Below are 19,876 nucleotides of genomic sequence, written 5' to 3'. Positions count from 1 at the left end.
ATAAATATAAATTTATAATGAACAATTTCTAATATAAATGTGCTGTCTATAATGGCTTCAGGGAAAGAGGGATGGACGCCAAGACTTCTTTTTTTTTTTGCAAGGCAGTGGGGGTTACATGACTTGCCCAGGGTCACACAGCTAGTAAGTGTCAAGTGTCTGAGGTCAGATTTGAACTCAGGTCCTCCTGACTCCAGGGTCAGTGCTTTATCCACCATGCCACCTAGCTGCCCCCAATGCCATGACTTTTTGTTGTTGTTGTTGTTGTTGTTGTTTTTTAGTGAGGCAATTGGGGTTAAGTGACTTGCCCAGGGTCACACAGCTAGTAAGTGTTAAGTGTCTGAGGCCGGATTTGAACTCAGGTATTCCTGAATCCAGGGCCGGTGCTTTATCCACCGTGCCACCTAGCTGCCCCCAATGCCATGACTTTTTAAGGTTGTCTGGTACAATAGAATGGGCACTGGCGCTAGAGGGAGAGATCTGGGTTCAAATCCTACCTCTGACTTGTGTGACCTTGAGCAAGTCCCTTGACTTGGATGGACCTTGGTTTCCTCCTCTGTAAAATGAGAAGGCTGGGGTCCCTCCAAGCTCCAAATTGGTGCGCCTCTCATCCCTCCAGACTGAGGATTAGGGCTTGGAGAGTCTGGAGTAGTAACGTTTGGGTGAGCCTGCTTTCTGGAGGCCTTTCTGGGGCTGGGCTGCATGTTTGGGACATGGGAACAACTAATCCCCTGGCTCAGGGTGAGAGGGAGGGAGAGAATCCCAGCTGCCTCAGCTCCACTGACTGCCTCCTCCTCCTCCACCCCCTGCCCAGGCTTGTGCCAGGGATCCCCAGCAGCCAGTGGGGTTTGGTGTCCGCAGAGCTGAGCTGCGCTGCCGCCTGGCCTAAGCCGCTCCCATCCCCAGTGACACAGCGGGAGGCCTCGTGCGGCTGGGAGCCCGGGGTGTCGGGCCTGAGCAGCCGGCAGCTGGCCTCCCCGGGCGTCCTACACTGGGTGGAGTAGAGGGGAGAGGGCCAGAGATGAGGACAGAGATGGAGATGGGGACAGAAAAGTGGAGCAAAATGGGGAGGGAAAGAAGGTGAGAGAAAATGAGGGAAAGAGAGAGAAGGAGTGAGGGAGACAGAAGGAGCAAAGAAGAGGGAGGGGAGGGGGGAGGAAGAATTGAGAGAGGGAGGGAGGAAGCAGATGGGGGGGCTGCTTCTAGGAAGGAGGGGGATATTGGGGGAGGGGTGCCCACGAGCTTGTCTGATTTCAGGTTGGGGAGGTCAAGGGAGCTGCTGGCCCGGTCCCCTCTTCTCCTCTGTCCAAACTCATCCAATCGCTTTCTCCTTTCCAGGTATTGGTGGTCTTGGTGGACTTGGGGGAGGTAAGTCTAAGACCTTCCCCCCCTCCTCCCAGGCTGTGATTCTATCTTTGCACTGAGGTTGGATGAGCATGGATGGGGGCCCAGAGCTCCTCCTGCTCCCTTGGGGGTGAGGGGTCTACTCCTCTGGAAACAAAGGGACTCCCTAAAGCCCCCTCTGGACTTCTGAATGTTTCATCCATTCCCTGTCGGCTGAGCATAACACAAGGGGGCTCCTTATAGCAGAAGGAAAGGGTTAGAAGCTTCTCTCTCAGTCAGGGCCCCCTTCAGTCTTCCCCCCAGGCACCCCCTGTTCACTCCCCCCCAACACAGATCATCCATTGGCAGAATCCTAAGAATCATCAGTGGTGGGGGGACCTCCAGAGGGACTCCAGAATCAGAATGATCAGCTAGAAAAAGCCCTAGACTGACCTCGAACTTGACAGTTCAGCAGCCCTGACAGCAGAGCCGAGCTGACTGATTCTCCTCTAAGGGAAATCCTTCCCTTACTTTTCAAAGGCTTTAAGTTGGGTCTAACCCTAGGAAGACATCTGCCATCAGCTGGCCCAGAGTGTTACCGAAGGGGGAAACGAGGCCTCCCTCTCATAGTACACTTTCCTCTTTTCCTCCCCAAAGTCCTTTCCCGTCTTCTGTTATTTTATTGTCTCATCACCAAAAACCAAGAGGAGAGATGCTGTGATTCCTCTTTGACAGACAAGGAAACGGAGGCCCGGAGAAATGATGTGACTTCTGCCCAAGGTCACATAGATAGTGGGTGATGGTGGTGGAGCTTTCGCCCGTGTCCTCTGACCCTGCCTCCTGGGGCCGGACACCAACAAGTTCCCCTAGAGCAGGTCCCTGGGGGAAGAGGGAGGGGACCAGCACCCAAGGTTGTGGGGAGGTTTGGCAGATGTTGGTGCCCTGGGTCCTAGCACTGCTCATCAGCCAGATGAGACCAGAGAACCATGGGAGGACCAATAAGAAGTCTCTAGAGTCCCTTCCAGAGCCAAGATTTTGCGGCTCCAGGAGCATCCAGATGGGCTTCGCTCTGAGAGTCACCTTGACTCAGAACGAGGCAGCCCAGAGTAGTGGGCGGTGCCAGACTCAGAGACAATAACCCTGGGTGCTTCGGTCACAGAATCATTCTGGGATGTCTGTGGCTCCCAGTTTCTTCATCTGTAAAATGGGGTCATAATATTTATATTAACGACCTCCCAGAGCTGTCAGGGGGAAAGTTTCTTGCAGGTTTTAAAGCTTTGGAGAAATAGAGGTTACTTTCAATGGACAGAGCCATGTATTAAGGGAGTTATAAGGGACGATGTCTGGGCTGGAAGGAGCCTGGGCCGTGGAACATCCCGGCTGAGAAAGAGCTTAGAATGTGGATAGAGCTGGGAGGGACTGGGAAGGCAAAGGGCCTTCAGGACTTGCCAGCTGAAGGTTGGTCAAAGGAACTGACGATATTTAGATTAGAGAAGATACATAGATGTTCAGTGGCCACCTTCAGGAATCTGAAGGGTGGTTGTGTGGACAAGGGAATGGACTCACCCCCAAAATCAGGTTATCAGCGGAAGTGACAAAGAGACAGGGTGAGCCTCGATGTCAGACAAAACGACTTCCTAAGTGAGCTGTCCAGAAGGAAAACGGACTGTCTCAGCCGGGAGTGAGCTCCCCGTCACTGAATGTTTCCAAGCAAAGTCTGACTGCCTTTCTACAGGCAGATGTCCTGCAGGTGAATCTTAGGCAGAGATGAGCAGGATTAGATGGCTTCTGAAATCGCTTCCAACTCTGAGAGTCTGAGATGGTGATCGCTTTAAAGAGAAAGAGACGGAGGGTCATAGAGGTCACCCATTGATATATTTGTCCTTAATGGCTAGGAGCGAGTCTAGAACCCAGATGGCGATCTCCCTGGTTCCAGTCCCAGAGCTCATTCTACTCCATCCTTTCCCTGCTGAAATGGCTCCATCAGAGGTCACTGGCACAACCCACTTGGCCCCAAATCCAAAGGCCTTCTCTCATCCCCTCTGCAGTATCTGACACTGTGGACCACCTCCCCTCTTGGCTTCTGGGCACTGACCCTACCATAGCCTTTGCTTCTGTTTCCTTTCTCTTCCTATTGGGGCCAGAATGGGGACAATAAATCAACAAGTTTTGAAGCAGCCCACCCTAGTAGGCCAGATTTGGGGCACTAGCTTTGGAGTCAGGAAGACCTGGGGTTCAAATCCCGCCTGACACTTGTGGGCTGCGTTGCTTAATGGCTCAGTTCAATTCTCAGGGCCTCAGTTTCCTCACCTGTAAAAAATGAGGGGTTGAACTCAATGGCATCTTCCCTTTTTTTGAGCTTTCCCCATGTGCCTAGCCCTGTGTCATGAGAGAGACGCCAAAAGATTGGAGAAACAAAGACCCCTACCTATCATATAGTCAGTTAATTAAGAAGAGTTTTTGGGCGGCTAGGTGGCGCAGTGGATAAAGAACTGGCCTTGGATTCAGGAGTACCTGAGTTCAAATCCGGCCTCAGACACTTGACTTACTAGCTGTGTGACCCTGGGCAAGTCACTTAACCCCCATTGCCCAGCAAAAAAAAAAAAAAAAAAAGAAGAAGAGTTTTTAAAGCACCTGCTATGTGCCGGCCCTTAGGTTAGGCGGTGGGAATGCAAAGGTAAAAATTAATCAGCCCCTGCCCTCCAAGAGCTTACACATGGAAAAAGAGCAGCGGATATGTGAGTGTTGGGTGGTCTGCCAAAGACTCTAAGCACAGAAGAAGGAGAAATTCTGGATGCTCTGGAGAAATCAGGGCAGGCTTCTTGGCTGAGGTGAGAATGGAGTTGAGCTCTCAACTCCCCAGACATGGCCAGTGAGGGTCTCATTAGGGCTCTGCAGCGCCCCGCTAATGGCTGACCCGATTCCCTCCCCTGGTGGAGCGGAGCACGGGACAAAAATGGCTCAAAGAAAACCGGTGTGCGAAGTGTATCCCAAGATCCCCCTCTTCCATGTGAGTCAAAGGAGAAGGCTGGGCCCCATTCCTGGGCGGCCGCGCACCAGCCAGGTGTTCTGAGATTCACATCCCTCCTCCCACCTATCCCCCGTACCGCCCTGCCTGTGCCCCAGCCACCCTCTGTCACTCACTGGAAAGGGTTGGAGCCCATTGGGTCTCTTGCTGAGTGGCCCCCTGGGTCCCAGCAGCCCCAGGCTTTGTGTTTCCAGTTCGTGGAAAGAAAAACAAAGACCGTCTTTCCACATAATTGAAAACAAACTCTGCAGTTGTGAACTCCCATTGCCCATCAGTCCTTCTAGCCAACGGCAGTGGAATTTCTGCCTGGAGCAGGGAAAGAGGGAATGATTAGCCCCAGATGTTGGAAGGGGAGAAGAGAGTGGAGCCAGAGGGACCCATTCCACCCCTCATAAACATTTCAGTTTCAATCTGCTCATGGCCGGACTCCCCAGGCGACAGGCACGGGGGAAAGAGCTCGGGAACGAGGAAGGCTGCAGGGTTTGGGGGGGATGGCCAACTAGCAAGGCTCCCAGCCACAAGGCAGGAGATGGAGGGATCCATCGGAGGTGGAGGTCAGAACAGAGGGGAGAGAGAAGGGATGGGAAGAGATGGAGGAAGACAGAGGCAGACAGAGGCAGATGGAGGCAGGGGGACCAGGACAAAGCCTCATCCCAGCTACCAAGGGAAAGGACGCTGACTTGGGGAAACAGAGGGCCTGGGTTCAAAACCTGCTTCTCATTCTGATGACCACTTCTCCGGGCCTCAGTCAACCCCCTCCATAGAATGAAGCAACTGGACTGGATGGCCTCAAAGGTCCATTTCAGCCCCACTCCAAGACCCTTTCTCAATCCCTGCACAAAGAATGCAAGAGGAGGAGTTACTGATGGCTGTGATGGTGTCCTGTCCCCCCCCACCCCCACCCCCCAGTGTCACAAGGACTGGGAGGCTTGGGAGGGGGGGAGGGGGGTCCTGTCCTATGCTCACTTCATTTCTTTCTCTCTCCAGGCCCTGGAGGACTTGGAGGAGGTGAGTACAAAAAACCATGATCCACAGATTTCTCCATCTGTAGCTGCTGAGTTTCATGTCAAACAAAATGGAATCCATGCAATTAACCAAAGATAGATCTGGGTCATATTTCGCTTTCAAATTATAGAAATGAGATCCCAAAGGATCTTAGAGGCCATCTGGTCCTGCCCGTTCCTTTTACAGAGGGACAATCAATCAACAAACATTGAGTAAGACCCCACTGTGTGCCAGGCAAAGGGTTAGGCCCTGGGGAAACAAATGGAGATGACATTCTAATGCAAGGAAATCTGTGTGGAGGAGATTTATATATGCATCTACTAATGATAAATATTTATATCAATCCTTATATGTTTGTGTGTGCATATACACAGCCACATATACATATATATACACATATATTATATACACATATGTTTGGACATTTATTTATGGAGACTTTTAAAAGAAAGGGAGAGAGGAGAGAGAAAAGAGACAGGCAGGCAGAGATAGAGAGACAGAGACAGAAAGAGATAGAGACATAGACAAAGAAAGAGAGATAGAAATAGAGAGATGGAGAGATAGAGAGAGACAGAGACAGAGAGAAACAGAGACAGAGACAGAGACAGAGACAGATAGACAGGAGATAGACACAGAGAGACAGAGAGAGCTCTTAATTCTTTTCCCCATAGACAAGAAAAGTTGAGACTAAGACAAGTGAGTCGCTACAGCCAAAGTCATCACATTAGTGATCCCAGGACGCCTGATCCCAGGCTACTAGAGTCTTTCTGTAATCTCTCTCTCTCTCTCTCTCTCTCTCTCTCTCTCTCTCTCTCTCTCTCTTTTGTTTCCTTGGTGTCGGGAATTCCCAGGTGAGGAAACCCCCTCTGCCAAAGCAAGCCAGCCCCTGTTTTGCAGTTTATATTCTCAGAGAGTTGTCCAGGGCACTGGGAGGTTAAAGGACTTGTCCAAGGTCACACAGATAGTATGTGTCAGAGGCAGACCTTGAACCCAGATCTTCCTGAGCCAAGTCTAATATCGCATCTACTATCACTGTGTTGTATCTATCCCTCTGCCTTTCAATTTTATTCAGGTCAATTGATTATAACAAATAATCCCAGAATCCCATGGGAGATGTACAAGACTTTGTTCCTACCCTCCACATGGGAAGGACCAACACACCATTAACATAACTGGGTAGGGGCAGCTAGGTGGCACCGGCCCTGGAGTCAGGAGGACCTGAGTTCAAATCCGGCCTCAGACATTTAACACTTACTAGCTGTGTGACCCTGGGCAGGTCACTTAACCCCAATTGCCTCAAACAAACAAACAAAACCCATAACTGGGTAGGCTTGGACAGGTCACCTTTCTTATGTGGACCTCAGTTTCCCCCACCGTCAAATTAAGGAAGTGGACTAGATATGGGGTTCTTAACTCTTTTTTTGTGTCATGGACCATTTGGGCAATCTTGAACCCTTCAGTAGCCTTCTACACTCATGCTCAATTTTAGTGGTTGACGAAAATTAAAAGGTGATTTTTTTCTTGTCCAAGTTCACGGTCTCCTTGAAAGCTACCAAGGACCCCAGGTTAAGAGCCCCTGCTTTAGCGGTTAGGAATGCTTGGGCTAGCCTAGGGCTCGCTTTAGTTCTAACAGCCTGAATAGAGAATGAGACAAGACAGCATATGATTAACTTCCAAAGCAAGCACCCAGTCCCAGTGATGATGACTAGTAGGTGCTGGGAGAGGGGAGAGATCTAGGAGAGCTCTTTGCAGGGTGCAGGGTGGGGGAGAGGCTGCCTGGAAGAGAGGACAGAATTCGGACCAGGAAAGAAGAGTGGGAGAAGGCATTAGTGTCTAAGAACAAGACTGAGTGTAGAAGGCCGTGGGGTTCTCTGGTCCCTGCAGACAAGGACATGATTTCTGAGCATCTCCCACGGGGTCAGGGACCTGCAGGAAGGATACAGGGGCAGGAGCAGAGGCCAGGAGGCCTGTCTTTGCCTCTAGTGAGAATGACTCACTGCTTCTCTCCCACAGGGCTGGGTGGCTTCCCAGGGGGGGCCTACCCAGGGGGACTGCTGACAGGGCCTGGGGCAGGAGCAGCTTATAAAGCGGCTGCCAAGGCTGGTGAGTATTTCCCGGTGGGATTCCCCTCAAGGAAAGGAAGCAGAGTCCCTCACGTCCACATGCCCCTTCTCGCTTTGGGAAGCCTGTTCTTGTTCATCCTATCCTCTCCTCACAAGCACACACCCAAGGGGGACAGGACTGATTGCACCCATTTTACAGATGGGGAAACTGAGGCTGAGAGATGCCATAACCTGCCCACAATCACATGACTAGAAAGGAGCAGAGCTTAGAACTGCAGCTTCTTCCCCCTGATTGCAGTGTCTCCTCCCTCTGTTTCTCTAGGTCTTGGTCTTGGTGGTGGCGTTGGTGGTGTTGGCGGCGTTGGCGGCGTTGGTGGTGGTGTAGGAGCTGGCGGTGTTGGAGGAGTTGGAGGTGTTGGCGGAGGAGTGTCCACAGGTAAAGTCTTTCTGTCCTATCTGTCTCTCCACCGAGGGACACGGTTGTCCAAGAGGGTCTGGTGTCTTCCTGGAGTGGGCTCTCATGGGTCGTACCCTCTGTTACTCCCCAACCAGGTGCCGTGGTGCCTCAGACTGGTGCAGGAGTGGGAGCTGGAGGAAAGCCCGGGAAAGTTCCAGGTCAGTACTGAGGTCTCCAGAGAGACGTGGAAAATGAGGCCATCAGCTCCATGGGACCCAGAGAGCACAGTAGGGCTGGGGGGATAGACAAAAATGGTGAGGTCCCTTCTGTCCAGAGACAAAAGCCTGGGAAGATGGTGTGGCATGGTGTGGCGTGACGTGGCATGGGGTGGCGTGGCATAGTGTGGTACCACAGAAAATGTTCTGTATTTGGAGTCAGAGGGCCTGAGTTCAAATCCAGACTCTGCCGTTTAGGACCTGGGTGACCTTGGGAAAGTTAGTAAATTTCTCTAGGCCTTGATTTCTTCCTCTATGAAATAGAAGGGCTAGATTGAATGGCCTGTAAGTCCCCTCCTAGCTCCAAAGCGGTGATTCTGTGCTGTCCATTAATCAAGTGCGACCATAATTCCATTCACCAAACCTTCACGGTAGAGCTACAACATCTATAAAATTTGCTTGTTCAGTCCAACTCTATCATTTTTATGGAGGAAGAAACTGAGGCCCAGGGAAAGAGAGGAGTATGTCCAGGCTTCAGATAACAAGCATTTATTACGTACCTACTGCATGCCAGACACTGAGCTTAGCTGCCCTGTCTGCCCTGTCTGCCCTGCCTCCCCCAAGCTCAAGGGAGGTGATTTTAGGACAAAAAGCCCTACTTTACATATCAGGGAGCCAACATCTGGAACTCGTCATTGAGGGGAGGTGGGACAGACTGGAAATAGAAACATGTTTCAGAAGGCTTTGGATAAATTCATGGACAATGGATCCCTAACAAGTCATTTAGGGAAAGCAGGGGGTGGATCTTGGGGAGGGGGTGGGGGGAGGGATAGGGAATCTATCTGTGACCTCTGCGAAGGGACAGCAGTGCCCTTCTAGAGATCATTGAAAGAGACAGAGACAGAAACAGAGAAACACAGAAGTGGAAAGACAGACAGACAGACAGACAGACAGACAGACAGACAGACAGACAAAGACAAGAGACAGAGAGAGAAAGACACAGAGACACAGACACAGAGACACAGAGAGAGAGAGTTAGAGTTGAAGGGACCAAGGAATGACTCTGATTGAGGAGATGGGGCAGCCAAGGTGTATATGGAGAAAAGGGGAAGATTCTGTGACTTTAATGGGGTCCCAAACTACTCCCTGTGACTCCTGCTTCTCTCTTTGGGCTCATACCACTTACTTGTTCACGCCACTCAATTGTTCACACCACTTACTTGTTCACCCTCACTTACTTCTTTGTAGGTGTGGGCCTTCCCGGAGTATATCCAGGTGGAGTTCTCCCAGGAACAGGTAAGAGTAAGGCTGGGGAGCTGGAAAGATTTGGGGAGAGGGGAAGAATTTTGACCACTGGTCAGGGATGAAAACTGGTACCATCTCCTAGACAAGGCACCAGGGCTACCAACCCCAACCCTCCACCATATCTAGGTTTAAAAGAAATTTTCCCTCTAGATTTTGAGGATGAGTCTAATGGAAAAAAGGCAATGGATTTCTTTTTACATATCTAGTCTGCTTTTCATAGACTCAAAAGATATAAATAGATGATAGATCAATAAATGTTAGCTCGGTGATTGATAGAGATCGATGATAGATGATACATAGACACAGGTAGAGATAGATAGATAGATAGATAGATAGATAGATAGATAGATAGATAGATAGATAGATAGATGTAAGGATGGATGTAAGGATGGACAGATAGATAGATAGAGTGAGTATTAAGAACTTATGTGGGGGGCAGCTAGGTGGCGCAGTGGATAAAGCACTGGCCCTGGATTCAGGAGGACCTGAGTTCAAATCTGGCCTCAGACACTTGACACTTGCTAGCTGTGTCACCCTGGGCAAGTCACTTAACCCTTATTGGCCTGCAAAAAAAGGGAAAAAAGAAAAAGAAAAAAAAAGAACTTATGTGCAGGGGGCAGCTAGGTGGTACTCTAGATAAAGCACCAGCCCTGGATTCAGGAAGACCTGAGTTCAAATCCGGCCTCAGACACTTGACACTTACTAGCTGTGTGACCCTGGGCAAGTCACTTAACCCTCATTGCCCTGCCAAAAAAAAGGGGGCCGGGGGAGAACTTATGTGCAGAGTGTTGTGATAAGTATTAGGAATACAAACACAATCAAGCAAGGTAATTGCCTGCCCTCGAGGATCTTACATTCAACAGAAGACAAAACATACAGAGAAAGGGAAAGGGCTGGAGATATTAGAGGTATATGGAAGTAGAGTGAAGATCTGGTTCTGGGCAAGACAAGCCTGAAGCTTGCCCCCTCTCACAGCCTGGCATCCCAGGATCAGAGTCCAAGGTTTCGGGGGCCTGGAGTGGGAAGAAGATGGGGATGATGGCTGGCCAGGAGTCAGCATGGGGTAGAGACAGCTGTCTAGAGTGTGTAGCCACAGACTGATCTCTGAATCGGGCCAGCTGTCTCACAAACGCAGTTATTTACAAGGAGGATCTGGGAGAAGGAATGTGGAAGGCTCCCTGCCAGTTGTCCCCACTTTAGGAGACTCGTCTGAGAGCTCATGCCCCATCCTCATGTGTCCGAAGTGTATATTTCAATTTTGAAGGATAACACATTTTCTGACTCTGGGCATGTTGGGAATGTCGAGGGGCCTCATCCACTTCACCCTCCCACATCTGAAATCCCCTAAAAACCCTGTTTCCAGACTGGTGTTAAGACTAGTTCCCAGAGAGAGGGCTCCTCTTCCTCTCACCTCCCTGGCACCCTCTGCTACACCCTTTCCTTAGCTAAATGCTAAGGGGGAATATACCAAAGTACAAACCACCGTCCAGGCCCTTAAAGGGCTTAACTGGGAGGATGATAGCAACGATAGGTAACACAGCACTTTTTAAAAAGCCCTTTACAAATATTATCTCATTTGATCCACGTAACAACCCTAGGAGGGAGGTGCTATTATCATTCCCATTTTACAGATAAGGAAACTGAGGCAAACAGGGGTGCAGTGACTTGCCCAGAGTCACATCGCTAGTGTCTAAGCTCAGATTTGAACTCAGGTCTTCCTGACTCCGGGCCCAGCACTCTATCTACTGTGCCTAGTCTGCAGGGTTGATACAGACAATAGTGACTGGTAGAACCAAAAGAAGGGAAATGTCACTGTCAGCTTTTGTGGTCAAGGAAGGCTTCCCTTCCCAAGGGCTGAGGCTTGAGGTGTACCATGCAGAATGGGCAGGACTGGGTCAGGCCAAGGGGAGGCTGGAGGACTCTCCTATGCTGGGTAAGGGAGGGAAGGGACAACATAGATGGGCATCTGCCTTTTTGCCTTCAGTGAACATCCCTTCTTCCGGTTTCAGGGGGACGGTTCCCCGGAGTGGGGGTCCTGCCGGGTGTGCCAACTGGAACTGGAGTCAAGCCCAAAGCCCCAGGTATGGGACAAACTGCAAAACATGCCAGGGATCCTGCCCCAAGGCCAAACCATTGCCCCAAATGCCGAGAAATGGCTGCCGGGGAATTTCTGGTTTATCTTCATCAAGCAAGGATAACAAGGAGATGATTCCCCATCTTTGCCTACCTTTGGACTCAATGAAATCTTAAAGAAAGGCTAGAGGAATCCTAGTCAAAGAAATGAATCTCTCTAACTGTGGAATTTTAGGCATCAGACAAAGCCTGTGGGATAGGTGGGGGGCGGGGATAGGAGAGGGACATACTTGTTTAATTGAATTGTTTGCCATCTCAGTCTACATGGGTATTTCCACCCCCTAGCCCAGAACCTTTTAAAATCCTTTCCCACTGAGGTCTCAGGAGAAATGCTCGCCCACATTTCAGCCCTTAAAAGAATGATCTCTGGGGGCAGATAGGTGGTGCAGTGGATAAAGCACCAGCCCTGGATTCAGGAGGACCTGAGTTCAACTCCAGCCTCAGACACTTGACACTTACTAGCTGTGTGACCCTGGGCAAGTCCCTTAATCCTCATTGCCCCGCAGGAAAAAAAAAGGAAAAAAATTATCTCTATATAGCTTCTTTTTTTGTTTTTGTTTTTTGTTTGTTTCTTTGTTTTTTCTATATAGCTTCTTAAAAGACTTTCACAGACACTGTTCTCTTGATCCACCTATTAGCTTTTTGAGAGCAGGACAAGGACTGTGGTTCCAATTTTACATACAAGGAAACTGAGACCAGTAGAGGTAAAATGACTTGGCCAAAGTCACACAGAGCTAGGTGTCCTTCCCTCCACCTCACTGTCTCTTTTCAAGAGTGAGGCTCCGTGTTTAGTCTTTGATTGTGGTACTCCTGGTCATATTCCTCATACATCCTCCTTAGGACCAAACCTTTGCCAAGGAAATTTCATAGTGTCCCACATGAGATGTTGGTCAACATTGACTCCAAACATCCCAAATGAAAACTGAAAATATCTGGGTATTTTAAATAATCTGAAGTGGGGTGACACCCAAGCTCTCATAGGTGGAAAATGATGAAGGCAGGATTTGAACCCAGGTCCCTAGACCCAAGCCCCTTTCCCCTGCTCTAGACTGAAACTTTGACAGTTCATAGAAGAACCATTCTTTCCTACCTCATCCCTAAGCCAAGTCCCTTCCCCCTCTCCAGGGCTCAGTTTCCTCCTCTGTATATTAGGGTGTTGGGCCAGATGACCTCTTTGACCCTTCAGCGCTGATATCCCAGGATGCTAGGATCTCCTCAGTAACAGGTAGCCACTCATTTCTCTTTTCTTACAGGAGGAGGCGGTGCTTTTGCAGGAATTCCAGGTGAGACACCTGCCCCCTGCCCCCATCCTAGAGTGGGACTTCCCCAAGCCAGGGGTTCAGGCTCCCTCTGTAGGCAAGGTGAGGTGTGGGGCTCCCACCTCCTCGTGGATCAGGGGAAAAGCCTCTTTGGGGCCTGGGCCCAACATAACAGTTCAGAACTTTCCATAGAGCTCTTAGCCAGGGAAAAGATATGAGAACCCCCCCCCAATGCATTAGTCAACAGTCATTTATCAAGGACCTGCAACGTAGCCCCACGCTGGGCACTTTGGGGGGAGCAAGATGCATATCTCCACCCAGAAGAATCTCTGATCTCATTAGGGAGCCAAGATTCTCACACATGAAAATAAAAATAAGTAATCCTAAGCAGTCAGTGCCAAGGACCAAAGAGAAGGAAAGGTCACTGGGGGCTGGGGCAGTAAAGGAAGGTTTCCAGGCCTGAGTGAGACCTGGCCTGGGCCTCAGACAATAGATCTGATTTGGAGAGGGGCCGAGGAGGAAAAGACATACCAGGAGATAGGACACAGCATGGGCAAAGGCTAGGAAACTAGAATAAGTCTGGTATCTGGAGAAGGCAGTAAGGAAACTAAGCTGGCTTGAGAGTGGCAGTGTTGGAAACAAGCAGTGGAGACCTAGGCTGGAGCCTTTCTTGAATAGTGGGGCCCAAGAGGGAGGATTTCACTCTTCTTTCTTATTTACAGGAGTCGGCCCTTTTGGAGGCCAGCAGCCGGGAGTCCCCCTCGGCTACCCTATCAAAGCGCCCAAGCTCCCAGGTGAGCCACTAGCTAATTGGAGGTTTGGGGTGGAGGTTCAGGGCTAGGGCAGTGAAGATGAGGATAAGTCAGTATTTAAAATACTCTGAGGTTTACAATGCACTTTACTCACAATGTCTCCAGGAAGTCTTGAAAAAATACCGTGAGGTAGGTTCTAGAAGGTTTATCTGCATGCCCACTTTACAGATGAGCCCCAGAGAGTTTAAGTGTCAAAGGGAGGGTTTACACCTAGATGTTCCTGAGTTCGGGTTGCCAGAGACAAGATTTGAAAACCGAGCCCCTGTGGGAGACCACGTCCCCAGGAGACTTTAAATGGGATAGAGGTAGCAGAATTGACCTAGCCTATCACAAAATATTGGCCATGAAAGTGTCACGGGGGAAGTGGGTGGTGGGGGTCCTTAGGTATTCCTCTATAAAGAATTACAACCCTTTTTTTTTTCCTTTGGTGAGGCAATTGGGGTTAAGTGACGTGCCCAGGGTCACACAGCTAGTAAGTGTTAAGTGTCTGAGGTCAGATTTGAACTCAGGTCCTCCTGACTCCAGGGCCAGTGCTCTATCCACTGTGCCATCTAGCTGCTCCAACTCTTTTTTTTTATTTGGGCAAAGTGACAGAGAGGGAAGAAGACTTAGCCTCAAGGGAGAAGATGCCTTAGAGATGTCTTTCTCCTCAAATGGAAGGGAGGCCAAAGCTTTTACAGAGGTTGGATGGGGTGACCACCTGACCATGGAAAGTTCCCTTTGGGGGTGGGGTGGGGAAAGATTCCTGAGAGTCAGGGGGATTTTTCTTTTGGAATGATAGTCCCAACCTCTGGAGTTATCTCTTGTCTCCTTGCTCAGGCAGTAGCCACGCCCATCTGACTTTCCTGCCATAGAATTTAATCTCTCCCTACTTCTTAGGTGTGTCCCTCCTGATATCTGGCCAGTTTAAACTTTAATAGTCTCTTAATTAAAGCCCATGTCAAAGGGGAGGATTGATGGCATGAAGAACATAGACATTTCTAAAATGTCGGGTTTAAAAGTGCCCCTTGGTGTGGCCCTTTGGATGTCGTGCCATCCTGCCTGCCCTGGGTTCTAATGCTGAGGATGCTTCTGCGCCCCACCCCACCCACCTCCTCACCTGACTCTCTCCCCATCCGATAGCATCACTTTCTTGATCCTTATCCCATTCTCTGCAATGATTGGTGCAGCCCGGTCCTTTAGAAAACAAGGTGGGAGATGGGACCTCCTGCACAGTATTGAATCCCCATGGAGGGGCAGCTAGATGGCGCAGTGGATAAAGCACCGGCCCTGGAGTCAGGAGGACCTGAGTTCAAATCCGGCCTCAGACACTTAACACTTACTAGCTGTGTGACCCTGGGCAAGTCGCTTAACCCCAATTGCCTCATTAAAACAAAACAGAACAAAAAAAAAAAAAAAGAATCCCCATGGAACTAGTTCCTCAGAGAGGATACGCAGCCTTAGTCTGGAGATGAGAGGACCACTGGGGAAGGGGCGGAGCATGCCTCCGGTGTGAGTGATGCCCTTCCCAGGCTGCCCTGAGTGACCTCGTCCCAGGCAGAATCCAGACCTGGAGAGGGCACAGCCAGTGTTCAGTTCAATTCAATAGACACCGATAAGCACCTACAATGTGCCAGACCCTGCCCTCTGGAAGCTTACAATCCACTAGGTAGCTGTGAACATAGATAAGCGATGCAGCCAGAGTGCACAAAAGGCAGACTCAGAAAAAAAATGCTCTAGAAAAATTTGAAGAGGAAAAACGAGAAAACAGCATGACGGAACAGGGAAGGCTTCCCAGAAACCCCAAGGGCACCTGAAGGGAGGCTTGAAGGAAGACGGGCATGCTTAAAGATAGAGCTGAAGGAACCCAGGGAAGGCATGCAAGGGTGCTTATGCCGAGGCCAGGAGGAGGGGTTCTGAGCTCAGGGACCACAGGCTCATTGATTTAGAGCCGGACAGGACCTCAGAATCCTTCTAGTCCAACCCCCTCATTTGATAGATGGAGAAACTGAATGATTTTGAAGAATCTCATCTGTGTGACCTTAAGAATGGTCTTAGAGAATACCCTCGGCTATTGAAAAAGTTAGGTGACTTGCTCAGGGTCACACATTTGGAATGAGAGGCAGGATCTGAACCCAGGTCCTCTGACTCCAAAACCAGTGGTCCTTCCACTAGCAAACCCACGAAGCCTGCAACCTTTGGAGCCCCGACTCCATCTTTGGAGAGCCATTTGCTAGAGTTCAACACTATTGTGCTCACTCTTTCCCCTCTTATTATTGAAAGCTGAGCTGGGGAAAAGCTCTGACCTCCAGGAGACTAGGGGTCAGTCCCTGGTGCTCTGTCTGCAATCAGAGCCTAAGACCTCAGTGAGGAATGACAATATCTAGCTCCTATCTGAGGGATTTTATAGTGCCATCAGATCCAAAGCTAAGACGAATATGAGAGCCACACTTTACTCAGCATATCCCTGGATCTGGACTCCAAGGACTTGAGTTTAAATCCCAGCTCTTCTACTAACTAGCTAACTACTGGTTGGTTAACTAGATGCTAACTAGTTGACTAGTTAACTTAACTAGTCTACTAACTAACAAGGTCGCACTAGCTGTGACCTTGGATCAATAACTTCTCCCCTTTGGGGCTGTTTCCTCAGCTGTAGAATGAGAAGGTTGGAGCAGATGACCCCTGTTTTTATCAGGAATCTTATGAGCTTCATTTATTCAAAAGGAAGCTGAAGTCCAGAGAGGTGAAGGGATGACTGATCCAAGGTCACACAGGTCATAAGAAGCCAAGTTGGTCCTGTGGTTCTTCCCATCTGGACTCAGGAGATCTGCATCCCTCAGAAAATGGGAAGGCCATCGGAGGCAGTGGCTCCTCCCCTTCTTCCCTTGGTCATGCCTGATGGGTGGTCCATCTCCTGTGCTCACCTGGGTTGGTGAGCCCCTGAAGGGCTCACACCTGAGATGGAACGTGGAAGAATCTTCTGACCCAATCTTATCTTCCCCTCAGGTGGTTATGGACTACCCTACAGTACTGGAAAGCTGCCTTATGGTGAGTGAGTCGGGGCTTCCCTTTGTTTCCTGGTGGCTGCAGGTCTTAGAGGCCACCCAAAACCCAGGGTTAGTCTGGTGTGGCCAGAGACAGAGGCTACATGGGCATGGAAGTGGGGTGGGGAACTTTGCCTTTGGGAGCAATGTCCAGGGCTGTTCCCTCCACCAACATGACCTGCCCCTGATCTGCAACTTAGTTTAAGGTTTTGGAGATCTGCTTGGAATCCTGCAGAGTCAAGTGACTGGTCTAGGATCACACAGTCAGGATGTGTCCAACCCAGGTGTTTTTGACCCTCAAAGCCAGCTCGCTCTCCAGTAGAACACATGGCTCCACATGAGTTAACAGCAAAGTCATTATTCACAGACTTTTCATTCATTCAATTAATCAAGAACTAATTCAGGGGCAGCTAGGTAGTACAGTGGATAGAGCACCGGCCCTGGAGTCAGGAGGACCTGAGTTCAAATCTGGCCTCAGACAATTGACACTTACTAGCTGTGTGACCCTGGGCAAGTCACTTAACCCCAATTGCCTCACAAAAAAAAAAAAAAAAAGAACTAATTCAGGGGCAGCTAGGTGGTATAGTAGATATGAACACTGGCCACTGGATTTCAGGAAGACCTGAGTTCAAATTGGGACTTCAGACACGTGACACCAGCTGTGTGACCCAGGGAAAGTCACTTAACTCTCACTGCCCCTCAATAAATAAATAAATAGACAAACAAATAAATAAATGGGATTAATTAGTTATTAATTAATTTTTAAAAATAATTCAACCAAGAATTTAAGTGCCTATTATGGTATTTGTTGAGCTGATAATAAGGAAAAATGTAATTTTTTTTTTTTTGTATGCCAATTGGGGTTAAGTAACTTGCCCAGGGTCACACAGCTAGTAAGTGTTAAGTGTCTGAAGCCGGATTTGAACTCAGGTCCTCCTGAATCCAGGGCTGGTGCTTTATCCACTGCACCACCCAGCTACCCCGAAAAATGTAATTTTTAAAAAATTAAATAAGCCTATTTTGTGCCAGAAAGTTTAAAGACAAAACCCAAGGAATTTATTGGGGGCGGGGGGAAGTAATAACAAGTAAATCAAAGGCTGAGGCTGACACTCTTCCTTCCTGTCCTCAAAGGTTATGGGCCAGGTGGCATTGGCGGAGCTGGGGCAGGTGCAGGGAAAGCGGGCTACCCCACCGGAACAGGTATGGCCCCATTTGGTGGTTCATCTAGGGCAGACAGGAGAGGTCGTGGGAGGCATCATCCCAGTCTGACATTCCTAGCCACGGTCACTGGGATTCCCTAGCCCCCGTTATAGGCAGGCTCTCCACAGGAACCAGTTACCTTCCAATACAGGGCCCATTCAGCCAGGATCTGACCTCTCACCCCACTGAGGTGACTCACAAATGCCTTGGGTCAAAGCAGCCCTTATTCACCTCCAGAGAAACATCTCAGAGCCCCCATCCCAGGAGGGGTAGGATAGGCAACCTGAAGGTTCAGGGCCCTGCCACGGTTTCTCAGTGCTCTGCTTGAACGTGCTTCTGGGAGGGGTGTCTTGGGGAGGTGTTCTCAGGGCTGAGGAGGGGGCCAGCCCCCATCCCACAATGGCTGACTCTCCTTGTTTCCAAACCCAGGAGTTGGTTCTGCAGCAGCTGCAGCCGCAAAAGCAGCTAAGTATGGTGAGTGAATCTTTCAGCACCCTTCTCTCCCTCCCACTTCCTTCCTTCATCCAGTCTCCAGCACCCACCCCAGCAGCAGAATCACTCCAAGTCTCCCTATTGCCTCCAGGCTTTCTCATCCCCCCCCCCTCCCCTTTAAAAACTAATCAGTGTGGGGCAGCTAGGTGGCAGAGTGGATAGAGCACAGGCCTGGAGTCAGGAAGACCTGAGTTCAAATCTGGCCTCAGACAAGTGAACACTTAGTAGCCGTGTGGACCCTGGGCAAAGTCCATGTAACCCCAATTGCCTCCCCACCCCCCAAAAAAAAGAAAAAACCAACTAATCAGTGCTCCTCACGGCCAGGCAGAGTACAGTAGTTAGAGAACTGGACCAAGAGTTCTTCATTCGAATTCTACTTCAGACACCCCAGGCAAACCTTTCTGAGCCTCCATTTCCTCATCCGTAAGATGGGTATGAAAGTGATCCCTTAACTCACAAAGTTGTTATAAGGAAAGTATTTCGCAAACCTCAAAGAACTTGAAAAATAAGGCTCCTTTTTCCTTTTACTATCATGTAATCTATTTGGGGGGGGGGGCAGGCAGTGAGGGTTAAGTGACTTGCCCAGGGTCACACAGCTGGTGTCAAGTGTCTGAGGCCAGATTTGAACTCAGATCCTCCTGAACCAGGGCAGTGCTTTACCCACTGTGCCACCTAGCTGCCCCTCTCAAGTAGTCTTACTAGAATAGCTGCACCTACCTTGTATACTGCCACTAAAGTACCGCAGTAGAGGTCTAGACCTTCAAGGCACTTCAGGAATCATCTTCTCCAGTTTCCTAATTTTACAGAGCTGGGAAGGCCTGGAGGGTTTCAGCAACATCCCAAGGTCATCCAGCACTAATAGTTAGTGGGAGATCTAGGATTAGAGTTTGATCCCTTCAACTCCAGGCCTGGTTTTCTTTCCACTATACCCCACCACCTCCCTTCTTAAAATAATCTTTTGGGAAGGACTTGGGATTTGGTACTCTTGTAACGGCAGGATGGCCGCTAGGTGGCGCCATAGTGCATAGAGCACTGGACTTGGTGTCAGGAAGATCCATCTTCATGAGTTCAAATCCAGCCTCAGAGACTTACTAGCTCTGTGACCCTGGGCAAGTCACTTCACTCAGTTTGCCTCAGTTTCCTCATCTGTCAAGTGAATTAGAAAAGGAAATGGTAAACCACTCTAGTAGCTTTGCCAAGAAAACCCCAAACAGAGTCATGAAGAATCAGACATGACTGAGAAATGACTAAACTACAAATGTCAGAGTTGGAAGGGACCTCAGAGACCCTAAGTCCAGCCCCTAGAACCCTCCCTCTCCCTTCTTGCCTCTGCCTCATGAAACCCCTGTCTCAAGGTTCACCTTGTTGTCGTTGCTTCTCCCCCTCCCCCCAAATACTTTGTGTTTATTTCTCTGTGTGTGTGTGTGTGTGTGTGTGTGTGTGTGTGTGTGTTTCTCCCCCTCTCCCAGGAGAATGTGAGCTTGACGAGGGCAGGGAAAGTTTCAGGGTTTTATGCCTTTCTATTCCCACAGTCTAGCGAGGTGCCTGCTGCATAGTAGGTGCTTTATACAGCGTGCTTGTTGAATTGAGCTGAAGAATTCCCTTTCTAACATACCTAATA

At 49.6% G+C, this 19,876-nt stretch overlaps 1 protein-coding gene across 1 annotated transcript in view; it reads left to right on the top strand.

Moving 5' to 3' along the window:
• ELN (elastin) overlaps window positions 1-19,876 on the top strand; it is a 70,638-nt gene that overhangs the window by 22,648 nt on the left and 28,114 nt on the right. The window contains exons 5-16 of the mRNA XM_043964562.1: window positions 1,339-1,368; window positions 5,339-5,359; window positions 7,370-7,459; window positions 7,742-7,855; window positions 7,972-8,034; window positions 9,280-9,327; window positions 11,346-11,417; window positions 12,723-12,752; window positions 13,451-13,522; window positions 16,526-16,567; window positions 17,695-17,763; window positions 18,193-18,237. Of these exons, the coding sequence (XP_043820497.1) occupies window positions 1,339-1,368; window positions 5,339-5,359; window positions 7,370-7,459; window positions 7,742-7,855; window positions 7,972-8,034; window positions 9,280-9,327; window positions 11,346-11,417; window positions 12,723-12,752; window positions 13,451-13,522; window positions 16,526-16,567; window positions 17,695-17,763; window positions 18,193-18,237 (696 nt within the window). The remainder of the gene's footprint in view (window positions 1-1,338; window positions 1,369-5,338; window positions 5,360-7,369; window positions 7,460-7,741; window positions 7,856-7,971; window positions 8,035-9,279; window positions 9,328-11,345; window positions 11,418-12,722; window positions 12,753-13,450; window positions 13,523-16,525; window positions 16,568-17,694; window positions 17,764-18,192; window positions 18,238-19,876) is intronic.

Source organism: Dromiciops gliroides, chromosome 4, assembly GCF_019393635.1.
Source record: "Dromiciops gliroides isolate mDroGli1 chromosome 4, mDroGli1.pri, whole genome shotgun sequence".
Lineage (NCBI taxonomy): Eukaryota > Metazoa > Chordata > Mammalia > Microbiotheria > Microbiotheriidae > Dromiciops > Dromiciops gliroides.
This window is presented reverse-complemented; position numbering and strand designations above follow the sequence as displayed.